Consider the following 22,042-nt stretch of genomic DNA (forward strand, 5'->3'; position numbering starts at 1 on the left):
GACGTGTTGGAAAGTGAACACAAGAACAAGGGGGCACAATCTGAGGTTAGTTGGGGGAAAGATCAGAAGCAACGTGAGATAATATTATTTTACTGAAAGAGTGGTAGGTGCTTGGAACAAACTTCCAGCAGACGTGGTTGGTAAATCCACAGTGATTGAATGTAAACAGCATAGGGGAAATTATTTAAAGCATAGGGGAAATTATTTAAACATAGCTAGTTTTGTATGAACAGGTTCTCTAAAAATGCCAAATTGGTGAAAACTTTTCTTGTTAAAAAAATAATCGTCATCCCCAGTAAAGGGATCTGCCTCTAGTATCAGAGTTGTGAGCTATGTTCCTTGTGTCCTGCCAAGTACTAACATTAGTGATAAATAATCCACATACCTCTCCCTCAAAATAGAACGCATAGGAAACAGTGGCTTACTTGCAAATAGAAAAAGAATGAATCTGTAGAAATCTGGTTATTTTTAATTTAAAAATAGCCATGTACAAAATATATGTTCTGTATTTTTTGGGGGGGGGGCATTATTTTACAAAATTTACTTACAAATGAGTAGCACATTTAACTTTACAGACAAAATTCAACATTCTCAGCAACACTGCCTCAATATCATTAAAGAACATCCTGAGATTTTTTGAGTGGTAGCATCCAAAATTGATTTGCCTGTTTGAATTTGGCTTCTAAGAAGAGGAAGAAACTGTAGCCTGTTGGGTTTCCACTGCTCATTGTAACATTCACACAATGGTTTGTGCAACCATAATCCCAGACAGCTTGTAAATGCAAGTTTAAATACTCCTAGATTAGGGATGTCAAATGAGCGTTGTCACGTAGTGTATCATGACTTTTCCCCCCCCTTTGCTAAAACTGGGACGGGGATGGTCAGTGTGTGACCACATCTGGCCCACAGGCCACGAGTTTGACACCCCTGTCCCAGACTAACCCCCTCCCCCCCCAAACCTGTCCTAGATTAACCCCCTACCCCCCCCCAAAGCTTTCAAATCTCAGAAAGAACTATGACGACTGGAGAATTCTGCATATATCTGGACAGTTGGTTTGAGTCTGTCTCAGACTTCAGAGTTGGATGCCAAGCTACCTTCCACCCCCCCATTTATAATGGAAAGGCACTTCTATGCGTAGGTGGCCTGGGAGAACTAGAGATCTTCCAATTCTTTGGTGTGCATTCATTGGATCTTCTGAAAATCTGTTCCAATTCATTTTGAGAGTCTCAAAATGTGATGCATTATTTAATAAAAAGCCACCACCACCCAACGTTACATGAGAAAAGGGATTATTTTGGATGCAACCAATGCTTGAACTGCAATTCAGAATATATGCTCAGAGATCTTCAGGTTGTCCACATGGAGAGATTGCTGGCTTCAGATTTAACTGAGGCAACTTCTGATTTGCACCATGGGGCCTAGTCAAGCTTTCCTAACCCATCTCTACTCTCAGAGGTAGAGGGGTTAAGAAATCAAACATTCTGCGAGGGTCCTGCTGTTTTCTTCTTGGACTGAAAACCTGGCCTAGCCCTGCCCATTTTGTAGGCTTTCAAGGAGACTTCATATCTGCAACACACAGCTACACACCCAATGCCCACTCTCCAAAAAGTTGGCCCAGAGTCATCCTTCAGAGGAGAGGTGACATTCGCCAGCATTAAGGAGGATTTTTGTTCTTCTTCAGCAGAGAACTAGCAATTGCCAAAGCACCACCTTGTACAAACCTCACAAAGTTGTCTCCAGCTAATGGCCCTAGAGTATAGAGACCCTTCTCATGAACGGACTCGTATGTGAAGAGATCAACGTCTATTGGGTTCCTCTTGGAACTGACCGGCTGCTCGCAGTCAACTGCTAAGTCCATCCCATTGTTGGGCAAGTAAGTGAGGTTGGGGTTGGAGCCAATGAGGACAAAAGCCATGGAGATTGGATGTATTTTCTGACGGCCGCTCTTGTCCGCAAAGACGCACTTCCGGTCCTCCAAAAAGCAGACGACGTGATGCTCGGGAAGGCTGACATAATGTTCATAGGGTCCTGAGTAAGGGCTGGCCTGCTCCCTCATCATCTGGTGGACTTTGTGATATTCGGGGTACATTGTTTTTGGGAGCTGGTTAAAGATGAGGGCTGGGTCATTGACTCGACGGCGAAAAACGTGGATTACAGGAATGTTATAATGATGGGCAAAGAGGACTGCGTCGGCAGCCGTTAAGCCAGCTCCTACGATCAAGATTGGGTCTGACATGACACCCACCTCCTTGTTCTTGATGGCTTCTTCGAGAGCGGACAGCGTGTGATGGATGAACGGGAGATGCTCGCCTTGGACCCCAAGTTGGGTTGGGCTATCATAGGTCCCCGTGGCCAGGACCACATTCTTTGCATAAACCGAGAAGGGATGAGTGCCCCTGAGGTTGGTGACAAATCCGTCAACCTGAAAGAGGTTGTCCCTGTTTCCCTCCCACTCTGAGCCGCTGTCCTTGGAATTTTCACCGCCGTAGCTCTCTTCTGGATCCAAGTTGAGTCTCTTCACGGATGTCACCAGAGTTCCACAGACGAAGTTCTTCTTCAGCCCTTTCTGGGCCACGTAATATTGATAGTACTGGACTATGTCGCTAGCAGTTGCCCTGTTGTTTCTGAAGCCCCTGTAGAACATAAAATATGGATCAGAACCCGTATTGCATTCCTACTGGAACAGTAGGGGACAACATACCGGTAGTAAACCGGAGCTGCGTGCACAGCTATGGGTTTCGGGCCTGCGTGCATGCTTCCCAGCATGCACAGGAAGCAAAATCCTACGAGATGACGTGCATGTTTGCAAAATTTTGGTGATTTATTTTGCTTCCGCGCATCCACGGAAACAAAAAAACGCCAACATTTCATGTGTGTGCATGTCCTATGAGATTTTGCTTCCTGCGCATGCGCAGGAGCAAAATCTTGCTGGGACACACATGCACGCACGCCAGAGACCCACCCGAAGCTGCATGCACAGGGTACCGGTAGCAGCGGTAATGACAACCCTTGCCTGACCAGGACAGATTAATAATCTAAGGGAGGCCACTCATAACTCATAAGCTAAAGCGAGGGTTTTGAGCTCAACAATTTTAAAAGCATTTTATTTTAAAAGCATTTTATTAATGGATACAAATAAATTGTACAAAAACATCTGGAGGCAGGCTGTTCCACTGATTGATTGTTCTCCTCGTCAGGAAATTTCCTCTTAATTCTAAGGTTGCTTCTCTCCTTGATTAGTTTCCATCCATTGCTTCTTTTTTTGCCTTCTGTTCTAGTCCAACCCCCTCCTCAAAACCAAGAGATCCCATGCCAATCAATAATAAATATGGCTATCTGTTCTTGAGAAACCTCCTATGATGGAGTACCCAGAACTTCTGAAGGCAAGCTATCCAGTTCCTTCCATGGTCATGTTCAAAGGGTTGAGAATAAAGCCATGGTTTAATCAGAGTTTCCCACAGATGTGAAGCTATTTCTACCTTTTCTTCTTGCACAGCCATTCTTTGAATGGAACATCAGGGAGCCCCATCCAATCTCCTTGGCTCAGGGTGAACATGGATCCTTCGATAGACTACACAGAAAGAAAGAAAGAAAGAAAGAAAAAATAAAATTAGAACATAAATCCAGTTCTGGAAATTATTATTATTATTTATTAGATTTGTATGCCGCCTCTCTCCGAGGACTTGGAGCAGCTCACAACAATGAAAACAATACAATGAATACAAATCCCAGTTTAAACAGTTTAAAAACCCTTATAAAAAACAATCATACAAACCAAGCAAGCCATGCATAAACCTCAATAGCTAAGGGGTGTGCTAATTTCCTCATGCCTGGCGACATAGGTGGGTTTTCAAAAGTTTAAGAAAGGCAAGGAGAGTAGGGGCAATCCTGATCTCTGAGGGGGAGTTGATTCCAGAGAGCCAGGGCCGCCACAGAGAAGGCTCTTCCCCTGGGTCTCGCCAGACGGCATTGTTTAGTCAACGGTACCCGGAGCAGGCCAACTCTGTGGGACCTAATCGACCGCTGAGATTCGTGCAGCAGAAGGCAGTCTCGGAGGTATTCTGGTCCAATGCCATGTAGGGCTTTATAGGTCATAACCAACACTTTGAATTGAGATCGGAAACTACCTGGAGGCAATAAAGCAATTGATGCAGGGCAGTGATGGAGAACCCTTTTCTTCTTGCGTGCCAACCCAAGCCATGCATGCCCAACTTGGCCCGTTTTTCACCCTCAGGCTTTCCTGAAGCCTCTGGAGTGAGAAAAATGGCCCAAAGGAGAAACCGTAAGTTCAGAAAAATGGACTTCCAGTTTGTCTGTTAGGCTGTTTTTCGCAATTCATGCCTAGCAACTGACTCGTAGTTACGACGGTTGCAGTGTCCCAGGGCCATCTGATCCCCTTTTGCGACCTTCTCACAAGCAAAGTCAACGGGGAAGGTAAATTCACTTAAGAACCCGATTACAGTGGTACTTAAGTTTTAATGAGCTTAAAAACTCATATTTGTTGCCTGGGGTTCTTAGATCTTCCCCCTAACCAATGAATGTTTTAGTGTGATTTATTTAATGAAAGTTTTTAAAGTTAGAATTTTTAAAGATTTTTTATGTTTATTAATTGGATTATTTGTATTATTATGTCTTTGTATATGTTGTGAGTCACTCCAAGTCCTTGGGGAGAGGCGGCATACAAATCCAATTAAATAAATAAATAAATAAATAAATAAATAAATAAATAAATAAATAAATAAATAAATAATTCGTTCTGTGACCAGGTTCTTAAGTAGAAAGGTTTGTAAGTAGAAGCAATTTTTCCCATAGGAATCAACATAAAAGCAAATAATGTGTACAAACCCATTAGGAAAGAACTAAAAGCTCGGAATTTGGGTGGGAGGAGGAGGAAGAAGAGGAGGGGGACAGTCGCTGCCGAAGGAAGAAGGTGAGGTGAGGGGAATCCAAAAAATCCAAAACTTTAAGGCTTAAAAAAAAAAAGAGGGACTGAGGCGGCGAGGAGGAGCACGCGCCTCCCATACACCTGGCATCAGGCTGCCTCCCATACACTGCACCAGGGAGAGAAACCCAGGGGGAATGGCAGGAAACTGGCCGGGCCTTCGTGCTGCTCTCAAATTTCCTAGGAAATATGTAGAGATATGTAGAAAATGGTTCTTAAGAAGAGGCAAAAAAATCTTGAACAGCTGGTTCTTATCTAGAAAAGTTCTTAAGTAGAGGCATTCTTAGGTAGAGGTACCACTGTACTAACTTATCAACTGCAGTGATTCATTTAATAACTGAGGCAAGGAAAATTGCAAAATAGGGCAAAACTCACTTAACAAATGTTTCACTTAGTAACAGAAATTTTGGGCTCAATTGTGATTGTAATTCAATGAGTACCTACACTTTATGTCAAATTTTTAAGGTAGTATAGGGGGGGGGGTGGTTGTTTTGGCCATTAGGAAAATCAGTGCCAATAAATACAAGGCAGGCATATAAGAACAGTGTAGATAAATTGAAATGCCAACCATATTTACCAGTTCTTTAATAGAAGCACGCAAAACATTTTTTACCGCAAAATGGCCTATTATATATTTGAAAATTTTATTTAATCTTTCATGCAATTTGGTGAGTTATGATACACCAAGCACGAAAACAGTAATATAATAAACAAAATGCAACAAAAAGCAAACTATTTAAAAAGAAGAAGAAGAAAAACAAGATGGCAAGTCCAGCAGACACATAATCTAAAACATTTCTGTATTATCTAACTTCCAGCAGATGTCCTAAATTTACTGGAAGCGTTTTGACACTGGTTCAACCATTCCAGGAATGCTCTAGCTCTGAAAGAGCCCATTTTAAGTTCAAAACGCTTGCTTTGAACTTGACATTCAATTATTTCAAATTCACAATACTTTAAAAAAAGGATTGGAAGTAGCTCAGATGTTTTCTACTAACACCAAAATTAAAATGTGAGTCTTTTGTATTTAATTATTCTTTGGGTTCAAACTCTGAACAGTTTACAATTTCTAACTCATCCCACGCTAACCAAACTTTTAGAGTTTGGCCAAACTTTTAGAGTTTAGACAAGTTGTATAAACTTGGGTTATGCTTTAACTTGATTTACATCAGCTTGGTGCAAAAAACAAAATATATCTTTTTCCCACCACCAGATCTCAATCAATCTGATAAAAGGAAAGTTGATCTTAATAGAATACCAGAGTTGGAAGGGACCTTGGAGGTCTTCTAGTCCAACCCCCTACATCACTTCAGACAAATCATTATCCAATCTCTTCTTTAAAACGTCCAGTGTTGAAGCATTCAGAAGTTCTGGAGGCGAGTTGTTCCACTGATTGATTGTTCTTACTATTAGGAAATTTCTCCTTAGTTCTAAGTTGCTTCTCTCTTTGATTAGTTCCCACCCATTCTTGTTCTATCCTCAGGTGCTTTGGAAAATAGCTTGATTTTGACTCCCTTTTCTTTGTGGCAACCCGAGATTTATTTATTTATTTATTTTATTTTTTGATTTTTTAATGCCACCCTTCTCCTTAGACTCAAAGCGGCTTACAACATCTTAGCAATAGCACTTTTTAACAGAGCCAGCCTATTGCCCCTACAATCCGGGTCCTCATTTTACCCACCTTGGAAGGATGGAAGTCTGAGTCAACCTTGAGCTGGTGATGAGATTTGAACCACTGACCTACAGATCTATAGTCAGCTTCAGTGGCCTACAGTACAGCACTCTACCTGCTGCGGCACCCCGGCTCATATTGGATATTGGAACATTGCTATCCTGTCTCCATAGTCCTTCTTTTCATTAAACTAGATATACTCAGTTCCTGCGTTCTTCGTGTGTTTTAGCCCCCCTAATCATCTCTGTTGCTCATCTCTTCCTAGGGTCTCAACATATTTTTTTATATCATGGGGACCAAAACTGGATGCAATATTCCAAGTGTGGTCTTACCAAGGCCTTAAAAAGTGGTCTGACACTTTGTGTGGTCTTAATTCTATTTTGATTATCTTTCAGAGAAGATTCCATAGAGTTCCAGGATTCCTTAGAATTTCACAGAACACGGGGGGTTTTCATTTGGATAGAAGGGATCTAAGGGCGAGGAATGCTCTTATTTTTATTCAATCCATAAGAAACTCATCGAGGGGGATCATCTACCACTGTTTTAAGTATCTTCACATTAGGAAATGTGGACAGCCAAGAAGTCTTTGGAGTAATGGAAAGACTACCCATTCATCCTAGCACACTGATGGCGAACTTTTTCTCCCTCTTGCCTAAAGAGCGTCCATGTGCACTATTGCACATGCACGAGTGCCCACACCCATAATTCAATGCTCAGGGAGGGCGAAAACAGCTTCCCCCATGCCCCAGTGGCTCTTTGGAGGCCAGAAACAGCCTGTTTTCCAACTTCTGGTAGGCCCAGTAAGCTCATGTTTCACCCTCCCCAAGCTCCAAAGGCTTCCCTGAAGCCAGGGGAGGGTAAAAATGCCCTCCCCCATTCCCCCAAAGGCTCTCTGGAAACCAAAAATGCCCTCCCAGAGCCTCTGTGCGAGCCAAAAATCAGCTGGCCGGCACACATGCATATTGGAGCTGAGCTAGGGCAACGGCTCGTGTGCCAGCAGATAAGGCTCCACATGCCACTTGCGGCATCCATGGCATAGGTTCGCCATCACTGTCCTAGCCCTACCATTTCCCACCCATGGCCCCAGGAAAGAGAACTCAAAGTGCCTGCAAAATAAACAATTTTTTCACTGTGGAATAAAATAGGAAACGCAAAGGTTGGAGAAAGCAAACCCTTGAGCCAATATAGGTCAGAGTGCAGGGGAAACAGCAGTGTTCCAGCATTTGAGAGGCTGCCACAAAGATGAGGGGTCAACCTATTCTCTGAAGCACCAGAAGGCAGGACGAGAAACAATGGATGGAAACTGATCAAAAGCAACTTAGAAGGAAGGAGGCATTTCGTGACAGCGAGAACACTTGACCAGTGGAACGGCTTGCCACCAGAAGTTGTAGATGCTCCATCACTGGAGGCTTTCAAGAAGAGATTGGACAACCACATGACCGGAATGTTGTAGAGCAGTGATAGTGAACCTTTCATGGTTCACGTGCCAAAAATAGGTGTGTGTGTGTGTGTGTGTGTGTCTGTGTCTGCACTAGAATGCACGCCCACACCCCTTTCCTCTCCCCTATACATGCACAATCCACCCACCCCTGAAGCCTCAGAGTGCAAAAAACAGCACAACAGGCAAACTGGAAGTGTGTTTTCCAAACTTCCGATTTGTCCATTCAGTGGGGTTTTTTTGCACTCTGGGGCTACAGGGACACCCTGAAGCATCAGGAGGGCAAAACAGCCTTTCCCAAGGCCGAAAATCAGCAGGCCCAAGGTCTCACGTACCCTCTGAAATGGCTCCACATGCCACATGTGGCCCACGTATCATAGGTTCACCATCACGGATGTGGAGCCTCCTACCCAGGGTACCCTTCCGACTCTAATATCCGATGCCCCATGTACTAAATGCTAAGATCTTGAGCTCCACTTACATGCCAAGCTCCCCCAGGGAAGGTTTTGCCAAGAACCAGATGAGGGATCGCTCGGTCAGATTCATGCCACCAAGTGAGGACCGAATCGGCTGTCCCACCAAAGTCCGTATCCGGACGCAGAAGGGCGTCGAAAAGGAGAGCCACTGGACTGGAAGAGCGACCCTCTAAACCTTCCGATAGATACTCCAGATCCTATAGGGACAAACAAGAGGTCTTGATGGGTGATTCCTAACACAACTACTGAAAACTTTAAGTCTGGGGCCTGCTCTAATCTAGATAGATTAAAAAGGGGATAAACTTTCCAGATTATACTGAATGGCAAACACTAAAGCTCATTGTAAATCAGCCATGGAACAGCCTTAAATTGAAGCTCATGGGTTGTCATATACTCGCCATCTAGAGAGCCAATATTAATTTTATTTATCTACAGGTGGTCCTCGGTTTACAACAGTTCCATGTTCCCCCCAAAATAAGACCCTGTCTTATATTTTTTGAACCCTGAAATAAGCACTTGGAGGTGAAACAGAGGAGACTGTAGTCTAGAGGTTAAAACTACTGCCTTGCAAGGCAGAGTCTGCAGGTTCAAATCCCAGTAAGAGTATGGCTAGCTGATGAGAGCATAATAACTCGAAATAGATCTATACTAGTCTCCCTTCCTTTTCACTTATCAGCACCAAGCTACTGCTTAATAAACATGGCATTGTCTGGGTATTTAATTTGCTTAGCAATACAGGTTCTATTCTTTATCTCCACCTCTTTTTTCCCAACCACTGGTAAATAATATTTGTTATTGTTTGATAATATTTTGTGTCACTTTCAGTTAAATTTTCAATGTAACTCTATCCATTACTGCACCATATTGTATCTTCCTAAATATCTCTTTTGTCTTTCTTCATTTTTCCCATATTGTACAAAGACCAAGCGGTTCTTATATAATTATAATTACAATTACTTTGCCACCCATGATGAAACCCTGGGACTAAAGGATAGCCCCCTAGTTTTTGCAAAAGTGAAGAGTTTGTCTAATCGAAGAGTTTGTCCAATCGAATCACCCCACAGATGTCTGGGTTATACCAACCTGATCTATGATGGGAAGCTCTGGAGTCTCTTCTAATTTCCTTTGCAAGATCGGATTAGGATGGACGGAGTTCCTTCTGACATAGGGAATGTTGCCGGACAAGAGATAGGACAAGCAGATTCCTGAGGGACCATTTCCTGAAAGACAGAAATCAAGGGGATTCAAATTAGGTTACAAGCTCCAGATATATTTGTTTATTTTCATCCTGCCTTTATTATTTTCATAAATAACACAAGGTGGTGAAGAACATTCCCCCCATTCCTTCCTCTTCCTCTTGTTTTCCAGTCATCTTGTGTCAAACCAATTTCTCTGGAATGAAAAGACCATCATTGTGACTCCGTCACAACAAGCAAAGTTATGCATATCGGGGCAAAGAACCTCAATTATACTACCTACCAACTGATGGGGATCAAGCTTTCTGAGACAACCCAAGAAAGGGATCTTGGGGTTTTGGTGGACAACTCAATGAAGATGTCAACCCAGTGCACAGCAGCAGTAAAAAAGCAAATTCCATGCTTGGCATGATTATAAGAAGGGAATCAAAAATAGGTCAGCAAGTGTTGTATTGCCTCTGTACAAATCGATGGTGAGACCACATTTGGAGTACTGTGTATACTGTTCATTGTGTATTGGACTAACTAACTAACAAGCAAACAAATTAATTAATTAATTTCACAGAATTATCAAAACAGATCTGCTAGGCTTGTTTTGAAGTTCTTAATCAAGAGCCATCAAAGTAAAATTCAAGGACTGGCTGAATCCAAGTGCTTAGAAATTCATCTGGCTTGCTTACAGAGCTACAAGAGGCATAATTCACACGGAGGAGCCCTGTGCCACAGTGGCTCGGTTCATACGGTTCTCTGAGCCAGAAATAAGAGAAGGAACTTTTGTATGGCAAACCCTGACAAATCAAAGTTGCAAACTTAGCCCGCCTGAAGATATTTCAACTGAACAGTTCAAATTTATTTTGGAATCAGAGAAAAAGGTGACTTATGACCATTTTGAGCCGCCCCGAGTCTTTGGAGAAGGGGTGCATATAAATCTAATTAATAATAAATAATAATAATACTTTTTAAAACTTACAACCATTGCAGTGTGCACTTATGGTCAGATGATCAAAATTCAGATGCTTGGAAATTGGCAAGTATTTATGATGGTGACAATGTCCCAGTGTTTCCCTGCAAATACCGGTAGTTCTTGACTTATGAAGACAACTGAGCAAAAGATTTGTGTCGTTAAGTGAGACACTTAAGTTAATTTTGCCTCACTTTATAACATTGCTTGGCAACAGATAATAAGTGAATTCCTGCAGTTGATAAATTAGTAACCTGGTGGTTAAGTGAATCTGACTTTGCTGTTGCTGGTCACAAAAAAGGATGTGGCAACAGTCATAAAGGCTGCTGCTGCCTCTTCCTTCCCCTGCTGAAGGGCTCCCCTCTCCTCTCACTCACTCGCTTTGTAACCAGTGCCTTCACTGTGGTGACTCCTTGGTTTGGCTGAAGCTAAGTTGGCCGGGGTGAAGTGCCCCCTTTTGCCTTTCTCTGCTCAGATGCCCCGGGAGGCAAACTCGCGCTAGGTGTATGGGAGGCTACGTGAGGGAGTCACCACAGCAAAGTGGTTTACTCCCTCTCCAAGCGCCCAGAGAAAGGAAAATGCTCAGTTCGCTCTGGGCTGCTAAGCCTCCTTAAGTGCCACCAAAAGGCTCCACTGGCAGCCCAGAAAAGCCCAAGATGGCCGGGATTAAAGGGGGAATGGCAGGAAACTGGCCGGGCCTTCGTGCTGCTCTCAAATTTCCTGGGAAATTTTTCTGGGCTCGGGTTCTTAAGTAGGAAATGGTTCTTAAGAAGAGGCAAAAAAATCTTGAACACCCGGTTCTTATCTAGAAAAGTTCTTAAGTAGAGGCGTTCTTAGGTAGAGGTACCACTGTATGGGGGATACTGTGTTTACACATGCAATGGCAATAATAAAGAATCTTATTAGAGCAGCTTTTCTTGCCACACAGAACCATCTGTCACTCTTTGCTGCAGGAACCTCGTGGCTGAAAAGGAAGCATCAGAGCTTGTGTAACACGCAGAGAAGCCGGTCAGCATGACACAGCAAGAAAGGGAGGGATTGTGTTCTCTCTGGCACAGGCCCCAGGTTGTAAAAACAGCTGGAAGTCACAATTTTCCCCACCCTTCTCGGTTCTTGTTACAAGCACACACACACACACACACCGCCAAAGCACTCGTCCCAAAGGGTCTAAATTAAATAGCACATTTGGTAGTTTCCAGAAATCTTTAATGCTTGCATTTACAGGTAGGAAAATTCAATTTGCACTTAAGCGGCACTGGGGGTTTTGGCAGCTGCAACACGTCATTGGCTCATACTTAATAAGGAAGCAAAGGATTTTATGTAGATGGGAGAGAGTTGATATAATACAGCTTTCCCATTGCAATATTCCTCCCCTCCCTGCTCTGCTAAAGGACTCATGGTTACATCTACAAATCCAGTCGTGACCTCCAATAGGGAAGAGATCTCCCTAGTCAAGCTGAAAAGCAGACAACCTCAATTTACGTGTGAATGGGAGAGGCCAAGATCTTTAATCCAATTTGTTTTCAATATTTCTAAAAACTTTATACATGAGACAAGCCAAAGAAGGCAAGCAGGAAATCCACAGTTGTTTCTCTTGTTGACAGAGAAGAGGGGAGTGGACGGAGAAGAAGAAGAAAGGAGTGGAAAGAAGGAAGGAAGGAATAAAAAATGCAGGAAACTGAAACAAAGGGGCAAGAAAGAGAGAGAGAGAGAAAAAGAGAGAGAGAGAATATTAATAGAAGTTCTTTTTTTAATCATCATTCTTGGAGCTGCAGCAGCTTGAGTCTGATAAGAACAGGGTGGCTTGGGAAGATAAGTGTGCTTGTATCTGCTGATAACTTCCCAGAGCTACTTACCTATAATGACCACGGGAAGAGGTTTGGTGTTGCCCCGTTCCAGATGTGCATGAAACATGGCTTATTCTTCCACTCCGCCAGCAGAGTTCAAAGACCTCCCAGCCTGCCTGTAATGATAAGGCCACACAAATATTTGGACCATGGATTATTGCTTCTCTGACCCTCCCTGAGCAGATGGCACAGAACTAAAGACTCAAAAGCTAGACAATCAAGCAAGAAAGCAGAGAAGGTTAGCAAATTCTCCAGTCCAACCCCAAATCTGCCCACAATGGAAGTGTTTAGTTTCACACCTGCAAGCACCTTTTTTCACATCCTTGTGGCACCGCTTATATTTTTACACTGCATATGAGCAATTAACTACTGATTAGAATGCAGCTCACTGAATACAAGACCTTAGCAAATATTCAACAATTGAGAATTTACAGCGATCAGCTTTCCTTAGGTTTCTACCCACTCTCTCTTATTTCAGCTAAAGTATTTAACTTTATGTTTCAAGCGTTGCGTGTGATTTTATTTTTATCCCGCCTTTATAATTTTTCAAATAAATAATTCAAGGCCTAATAGTTCTTTCCCCTCCTGTTTTCCCCATTGTAAGGTGGGTCAGGCTAAGAGGGAATGACTGGTCCAAAGTCACCTTAGCCGAGTTTTATTCCTAAAGCAAGACTAGAATTCACTGCCTCCTGATTTCTCTAGCCTTGACCACCACCCGAAATTATGCCTGATAGACACAAGTACTATCTGTTGTTATTGTAGATAACACCATATGGAAAGCAGCATTTGTTTTATTGATTTATCTATTTGCATCCCACCTTTATTATTTTTACAAATAATTCAAGGTGGCAAATATATACAAAAAAAATCTCCCTTCTCTTATTTGCCCATAACAACAACCTTGTGAGGTGAGTTGGGCTGAGAGAGAGTCACTGCCAGAGGGACACCCAGCTGGCTTTCATGGCTAAGATGGAACCAGAACTCATGGTCTCCTGGTGATTGGCCCCAAAATCACTCATCTGCTTTCATGGCTAAAATGGAACTAGAACTCACAGTTTCCCGCTTTCTAGCTTGGCGTCTTAACCGTTAGACCAAACTAGCTCTTTTAGTATTACTTACAATATTATAACATTATAATATAACATCATATTATATTTTATATCCCTTTTACAGATCTCAGAACAACCGCTTGGAAACATCTCAATTTCATAACTGTATTGTATTCTAAAAAAACAAAAATAGGAAGTGCTTTAGGCCAAGAGTCCCCAACCTTTCGGACCTTAGGGACCACTTAATTCATACCTTTAAATCCCATGGACTACTAATATGATCTGCCTAATGATTTGGTGGGTGGGCATGGCTAGGTAGTCATGTGGTTGGGTGGGCGTTACCAACTCAAAATAACTCACGTCAAGGAGTGCCTCGCTAGCCTCTACGCACCCCTCTCCTCCCAGCCACTCCTCACCTGCCTGCCTGCCTGGGCACCTTAGGGCCCCAATAGGAAACATAGAAACATAGAAGATTGATGGCAGAAAAAGACCTCATGGTCCATCTAGTCGGCCCTTATACTATTTCCTGTATTTTATCTTAGAATGGATATATGTTTATCCCAGGCATGTTTAAATTCAGGTGCTGTGGATTCACCAACCACATCTGCTAGAAGTTTGTTCCAAGCATCTACGACTCTTTCAGTAAAATAATATTTTCTCACATTGCTTCTGATCTCAACTAAACTCAGATTGTGCCCCCTTGTTCTTGTGTTCACTTCCCTATTAAAAACACTTCCCTCCTGAACCTTATTTAACCCTTTCACATATTTAAATGCTTTGATCATGTCCCCCCTTTCCCTTCTGTCCTCCAGACTATACAGATTGAGTTCATTAAGTCTTTCCTGATCAGTTTTATGCTTAAGACCTTCCACCATTTTTGTAGCCCATCTTTGGACCCGTTCAATTTTAACAATATCTTTTTGTAGGTGAGGTCTCCAATTGAAGCAATTGTTGGAGCCCCCACCAGAAAGAGTTGGCAAAACAGCTCAATTCAAATTGGATCTGACCGAGAAGGAGGCTCAGCAGAAGCACCTCATTGAGGACTAGGAGCATAGGCTTTCCAAGCAGAGGGAACACCTGCAGGAGTGCAAGGCCAGGTACCGGCACCTGGAGGCTCAATGGGCTGAGATGGTCAGCCAGTTCCAAGCCATGGGGCAGTCCCACTGGAACCAAGGCCCTCTGGCTCTTCACCACCAGCAGAACTTCCTTCCAGCCTTCCCCCAAAGCCCTGCATCAGGAAGAAGAACCAGAGTTGGAATTTCTGCCCCCCTCCAACCCACACAAGACTGCAGCAACACATTCATTGTATGTGTCTGGCCCAGGGGCTGTAGTTTGAAGGGCCCTGATTTAGTGCAATATAAAAAATGCAAATAATTTTTCTACCTCATTTTTTTCTCACACACCACCAGTGGTCCACAGACCACCAGGGAAGAAAAAACAGATCTTCCTCAAATTCTGTGTGTGACATTTGTCTTCCTGTCCATAACTGGTCAGTTGCTATTTTCCATCTGGTATTCTCCAGATGTGTTGCGTAATATCTCTAGCCCCCATGATCAGGCTCCTTGAGAATTTGTAGAACTGTAAACCGAGAAACAGGCTAGATATAGGTCTGGCAAGCAAGAGAATTCTTGTTAGAAGTGCAGCCAGCAGTAGACTTCCCACTTGCTACACAACGCAAGGTTGAAGAGACATTTCTGCTGTCAGATGATGTTCACATATGGTATGTTGCAAAATAAGGTCTACTGACAGACAGAGGTTTCTCCTGCATTAGGAACAATTTCATGTACAAAACCACTGCATCTTGAAAAATGGGTGGCAATTTTACGCACTTCCTTTCTTACAAAAAAGAACTTCCCCAAATTGACTGTATGTGACTTAAACTTAAGACACAGCTAACCCACAGAAACATGGGAAACAGAACTAACAGATTTCTCTATCGGACTGTCAAGTGCTTTCATTCTTCAAAGCATCTGTTGGGAATCCCCCAGATGTTCCACCCATAGTAATGGTGATGGGGAAAAAACATCCCTAATGTTTCCTCTGTAGCATCTTCATGACCCAAGGACTCAACAGCATCATTCTCCCCAAGCTGGGCTATAGGAAAAAACAGGCTTGCCAGATGCTATATCTTTTCTATCCTGCTCTTTGGAGTGTAGAGTTGGCCTTTGACAGAAAGCCACTCGAAGAGACTAGAAGCATTTGAAATGTTGGATTGACAGGTGGCTGTTAGATGGTTAGTTGACCAAATGAGAAATGAGGTGATAAACCGCCTGGGAAACCATCAAAACCATTAAAAAGTGGAAAGTTAGAATATTTTGGAGATGTGATGCGACACTCAGAAAATACACCTTATTTCACTTAATCCTCCCCGGAAAGATTGAAAGAAAAGAGGTCCATGCAGAAAAAAAAATATTGTGGCTTTAAAAGCTAAGGGTCCAGTTTGGACAAAAATCAGCAGCACCTTTTTGTGCGGCTGTTGATAAAAATAGGATCGCCAACATGATCGCCAATGTCCGATGAGGGATAGGGCATAAGAAGAAGAAGAAATTGGTTAGAGCCTGTGCAGATGGATGGGAATTTTACTTGTAAGAATAAAAATTGGGGGGGGGGGGGGATGGAACACATGGGACAAATTTAAGATCTGAAGAACCAAAACCACAGCTAAGATTAGATCAACACCTGACAGCTGTAGCTAGGGAGGACCTCTAAACAGGTTTAACTAGTACACCAATTGTGACCCTACTTTGATCAAGAGGCTCTTCTCATGGTCACTCATGCCCTTATCACCTCAAGGCTGGATTATTGTAATGCAATCTACATGGGGCTATCCCTGAAGTGTGCGCGGAGACTACAGTTGGTCCAGAATGCAGCTACACGAACTGTTGTGGGTGCGCCCACACTACATCAATTCTTCGTGAGCTGCACAAGCTTCCTATTGGTCTCCAATCATAATTCAAGATGTTGGTTATTACCTTTAAAGCCCTACATAGCTCAGGGCCAGAGTACAGTGGTACCTCTACTTACAAACTTAATTCGTTCCGTGACCAGGTTCTTAAGTAGAAACGTTCACAAATAGAAGCAATTTTTCCCATAAGAATCAATGTAAAAGCAAATAATGCATGCAAACCCATTAGGAAAGAAATAAAAGCTCGGAATTTGGGTGGGAGGAGGAGGAAGAAGAAGAAGAGGAGGAGGACAGTCGCTGCCGAAGAAAGAAGGTAAGGTGAGGGGAATCAAAAAAATCCAAAACTTTAAGGCTTAAAAAAAAAAGAGGGACTCTGAGGCGGCGAGGAGGAGCACGTACCTCCAATACACCTGGCGCAAGGCTGCCTCCCATACACTGACTGCTGCTACCTGCTGCCTCTTCCTTCCCCTGCTGACAGGCTCTCCTCTCGCTCGCTCGCTTTGTAGCTGGCGCCTTTCCTTCACTGTGGTGACTCCTCGGCTGCCCAGAGCGAAGGGAGTGTTTCTTTTCTCTGGGCACTGGCAGAGGTTTATTCCCTCTCCAGAGAAAGGAAAATGCTTCGTTCACTCTGGACTGCCAAAGCCTCCTTAAGCGCCACCGAAAGGCTCCTCTGGCAGCCCAGAAAAGCATGAGAGGGCTGGAATTAAAGGGGGGAATGGTAGGAAACTGGCCGCGCCTTCGTGCCGCTCTCAAAGTTCCTGGGGAATTTTTCTGGGTTCAGGTTCTTAAGTAGAAAATGGTTCTTAAGAAGAGGCAAAAAATGTTGAACACCTGGTTCTTATCTACAAATGTTCTTAAGTAGAGGCATTCTTAAGTAGAGGTACCACTATATTCATATGCATGGTACTAGTAAAAAATAAAGGAAACATTACGACAGGGGACGGAAGGCACGCTGGTGCACTTTTGCAATCAGCAATCTCTGAAGCCATTGCGCAACAGTCTCCTCTACAGCTAGTCCTTGATTTACAAGAGTTGAGTGACCGATTGAAATTATGTACAACAGCACAGAAAAATGTTACTTATGACGGTTGTTCGCACTTACAACCATCACAGTATCCCTGTGGTCATGTGATCAAAATTCAGGTGATTTGGCAACCGACTCATATTTATATAATTTAATTTGTGGAATGTATAAATCACCCAACTCCTTTCGGACAATTGGAGTTTCTCGGACTCACTTTTTGCAACCTTCTGCCGAGCAGCATGAATGAGGAAAACAGGTTCACTCAACTGTGTTGTAACTTAATAACCGCAGTGATTTACTAAACAACCGGAGCAAGAAAGTTACAAAATGGAACAAAACTCACTTAACTCACTCTCTTGCTTAGCATCAGAAATTTTAGCCCCAATTGGAGTTGTAAGTCAAGGACTTCTTGGGAGAATTCCTTTTCTTTCTTTCTCCTTCTCTCTCTCCTCTCCTCTCTCTCTGTGTCCTTTTTCCCTTTCTCCTCTGTCCCTCTCTTCTCTCCCTCCTGCACCTGGCCAGATCTGAACCATTTATGATGTTGGAATGATGGTCTTTTGTAGGTTTCTCCTGTCCCTATCAACTATAAGCCTGACCTCTTTTCTGGTTTTGAAGAGTTACACTGCTAACAGACAGTATGAAGTTCCTAATGGATCCCTATCACTGCTTTGGCCTGGAAAGAAGCCAGACGAAGAGCATTTTTATCAGTGGGCCTGTGAAGGTGTTGGTATGACAGTTATCTAAGAACGTTGGTGCTAACTTCCCAGAATTGACGGGGAAGAGTAAGAGATACTGAAACAGAGAAGGAAAACCTGCCACCTATCTGTCTCAGTGTGTTGAAAGCTGATTAATTTTTTCAGACTGGCTCAGAAAAGATCTTATTTTTCAACTACTCCTGATTGTTTCTTTTCTGGTACATAAGGATTCAATTCTTTGGAAACAAACCCATGCAAAACATTCGATATCAGTGGTACAGCATGGCCTTAGTGTATGTGCCTATTTTAAATTTTTAAGACTGTGGGAGTCGTGTTTAAGCCTCCATTGCCATCACCCTGGGACCTAAAATTGCACCTCCATTGCTGTCACCCTGGGTCAGCTGCTGGTTGGGTTCAGAAAAAATGCTGGTTTGTGGAAGATGGCTACGGCAGGCTTATAAACGCCGTCAATGTTCAACTAACAAGCCGCCCCAAGTCTGCGGAGAGGGGCGGCATACAAATCTAATTAAGCTCAGATTTTCCGAAAGGCAGGGAAGCAAAGTCCAGATCTTGGTCTATTGATTGGTTCATCCTATGCATTACAAATTAATTATTTTTATATTCAGCCTTTATTGTTTTTACAAGTAACTCAAAGTGGCAAACATATCCAGCATAGCTTCCTTCTCCTGTTTTTCTAACAACCACCCTGAGAGGTAGGGTAGGCCAGCGGTGAAATCCAATTATTTTTACTGGTTCTGTGGGCATGGCTTGGTAGGCACGGTGTGACTTGGTGAGTGTGGCTTGGTGAGCTTGGTAGGGGAGGGATACTGCAAAATCCCCATTCCCATCCCATTTCGGGGCCAGCCAAAGATGATATTTTCCGGTTCTCCAAACTATTAAAAATTTCTGCTACTGGTTCTCTGAACGACTCAAAATATCCGCTACTGGTTCTCCAGAACCTGTCAGAACCTGCTGGGTTTCTCTTTTGAAAGAGTGTGACTGGCTCAAGGTCAGCCAGCCAGTTTTCATGCCTAAAACAGGACTAGAACTCACAGTCTCCTTGTCATTGGCCCAAAGCCATCCAGACAGCTTCCATGCTTAATAGGAGACTAGAAGTCACAGTGTCCTAGTAATAGGCTCAAAGTTACCCAGCCTGCTTTCATGTCTAATGCAGAACTAGAACTCAACATCTCCTGGTTTCTAATGCAAACCCACCCACGCCCGATTTTTCTTCCTAATCTTGACCCATGCAATTCACAATTGTAAACATTGCTCTGAAGAACCTGTCAAAGGTTTTTTTTCTCTTTTCTTTTCTTGAAAAGCTGCCTTTGACCTTTTGGCTGGGTCCCTTGCTTAGTATCTTTCCACTCCTCCCTCTCTCTCTCCCTCTCTCTCTCTTACTGATTAGCCTGTTCCCTCTAAGTGCTCTTCTCTTGTTGCAGGCGCAATATTACATAATATTCTTGGCTGGGCCATCTCACTTGGCCGACTCCAACATCCCACACATGTGGCGCTCTCGCTGGAACGGTTTCAAAGCATAATTGCCAAGTTGATCCCTGGTGCCTTCTAGAACTACAGCTCCCACAATGCCTTGGTCCCTGAGCTTGCAACTGAGCCAAGGAAAGGCAAACCCATTCAAACATAGTTCATTATTTTTTGCAATGGTGCACTGCAATTTCAAAGTAAATTTATATTAACTGGTTCCTAATATGATTGGATTGCTTATTTGGAGCCAGGCTATCCTTAAGTGTTCTACCTTACCTCAGGGACCGCCTTCTGCTGCATGAATCCCAGCGACCAGTTAGGTCCCACAGAGTGGGTCTTCTCCGGGTCCCGTCAACCAAACAATGTTGCTTGGCGGGACCCAGAGAAAGAGCCTTCTCTGTGGCGGCCCCGTCCCTCTGGAACCAACTCCCCCCAGAGATTAGAATTGCCCCCACCCTCCTTGCCTTTCGAAAGCTGCTTAAAACCCACCTCTGCCGCCAGGCACAGGGGAACTGAGATACACTTCCCCCTAGGTCTTTACAATTTTATGCATGGTATGTCTGTATGTATGATTGGTTTTTATATATGGGTTTTTAACTGTTTTTAGTATTGGATTTTGTTATATACTGTTTTATTGCTGTTGTTAGCCGCCCCGAGTCTGCGGAGAGGGGCGGCATAAAAATCCAATGAATAAATAAATAAATTATGATTCTTTTATGTACACTGAGAGCTTGTGCACCAGAGACAAATTCCTTGTGTATCCAATCATGCTTGACCAATTCTATTTTCTATTCTATATTCTATTCTATGTATTTTCACTTGCAGGTACACAAGCAACTTTAGCAAGCAAGCACAAATGAGGATAAATATTTCCCATGAACCAAACTTTAAGTCACAGGTCTTCAAAACTTGGCACCTTTTGAGACTTGTAGACTTCAACTCCCAGAATTCCCCAGCCAGAGAGCAACAGGGAATTCTGGGAATTGAAGTCCACAAGTCTGAAAAGGTGGAGGTTTGGGGATCCCAGCTTTAAGATATTATTCCTATAGCAGAGATGTCCAACCTTGGCAACTTTTCAAGCTTGTGCACTACAACTCCCAGAATTCCCCAGCCAGGCAGCCAGCCCTGGGGAATTCTGGGAATTGAAGTCCATAAGTCTTAAAGGTGCCAAAGCCGGGACATTTCTGCTCTATGCATTTGCACCTTTTCCAAAACCGGCTGGAAATAAATCCTATTTTTAATCCCACGCCTTTGAAAAGGCTGCTTCCTTTAACACACACACCCCCCGTCCTCAAATCGGCGTGCGGAATTCCAAGGGAGGGCGCCCGCTTGGAGAAGGGCGGGGAGCCATTCATACACACGGTGCCAAGCGCACCGACCGCTCTCCTGCGTCTCCGACCGAAGCCCTCGCTTCCAACAGCGGGGAGAAGCTCCCGAGCACCGCCTTACCTTGGGGAACGGAACCCGACCCGGACTTCTAGAAAACCCCGCGGACGCTCGGCTTCAGACCGACCCAGAATCGCCGGCACCTTCCAGACGCTCCGCGACTTCTCCCCGCCGCCGCCGCTTAAATAGACGGGGGTTTCGAGATGGGCAAGCCGCAGAGTGCAGAAGGGGCGTGGCTTCGGCCCCGCGGGGCGGGGTTAGGCAAAACTCCCAGTCGCGTGAGTCAGCGCTTTTCCTCCCCCGGCACGCCGGCTCCTTTTTTATGAATGGAGGGGAAAAGCCGAGCCGGCAGCCACTTGAAAGAGGCTTTCCGGGCAGCGTAATGAACCGTTTGGGAAGCGGGAGTGGGGGCGGGCTGAGGGGTTCCTTGCCTTAGTGAGCCTTGGTAAGACCACTCCTGGAACAGGTACAGGGACTGAATAGGGTAGAACAGAACAGAAAGACTAGATTAGTTGCTGGAATAGAATAGAACAGAACAGGATAGTAGAAAGATAGATTGAGGGCAGAAAAAGACCTCATGGTCCATCTAGTCTGCCCTTATACTATTTCCTATATTTGATCTTAGGATGGATCTATATTTATCCCAGGCAGGTTTAAATTCAGTTACTGTGGATTTACCAACCACTTCTGCTGGAAGTTTGTTCCAAGCATCTACTACTCTTTCAGTAAAAAATTTTTTTCTCATGTTGCTTCTGATCTTTCCCCCAACAAAATACTGTATAGGAAATATAGGAATATTTATTTCTGACAAAGGGAATTCTTCATAAGGATCTATGGAACTGTTTAATTTCTTATGAATCCAATAATCTGTGGATCAAAACCGATTTATTATATAACTCTGTAATTATTGTTTTGACACTTTGTTATGTGTTATTGTTGTTCGTAACATAAAATTTGAAAATATG

At 43.5% G+C, this 22,042-nt stretch overlaps 1 protein-coding gene across 1 annotated transcript; it reads right to left on the reverse strand.

The window, feature by feature from the left end:
* Positions 1-449: 449 nt before the first annotated feature.
* Positions 450-21,247, reverse strand: OSGIN1 (oxidative stress induced growth inhibitor 1). Its single transcript, XM_070760555.1, has 6 exons — positions 21,141-21,247; positions 12,543-12,649; positions 9,613-9,749; positions 8,535-8,726; positions 3,481-3,572; positions 450-2,634 (listed from the first exon to the last, which is right to left on the reverse strand). The coding sequence occupies exons 2-6, from the start codon at positions 12,598-12,600 to the stop codon at positions 1,656-1,658; spliced, it is 1,458 nt and encodes a 485-aa protein (XP_070616656.1). The 5' UTR covers positions 12,601-12,649; positions 21,141-21,247; the 3' UTR covers positions 450-1,655.
* Positions 21,248-22,042: the final 795 nt, after the last annotated feature.

This window comes from Erythrolamprus reginae, chromosome 9 (genome assembly GCF_031021105.1).
Source record: "Erythrolamprus reginae isolate rEryReg1 chromosome 9, rEryReg1.hap1, whole genome shotgun sequence".
Classification (NCBI taxonomy): Eukaryota; Metazoa; Chordata; class Lepidosauria; order Squamata; family Dipsadidae; genus Erythrolamprus; species Erythrolamprus reginae.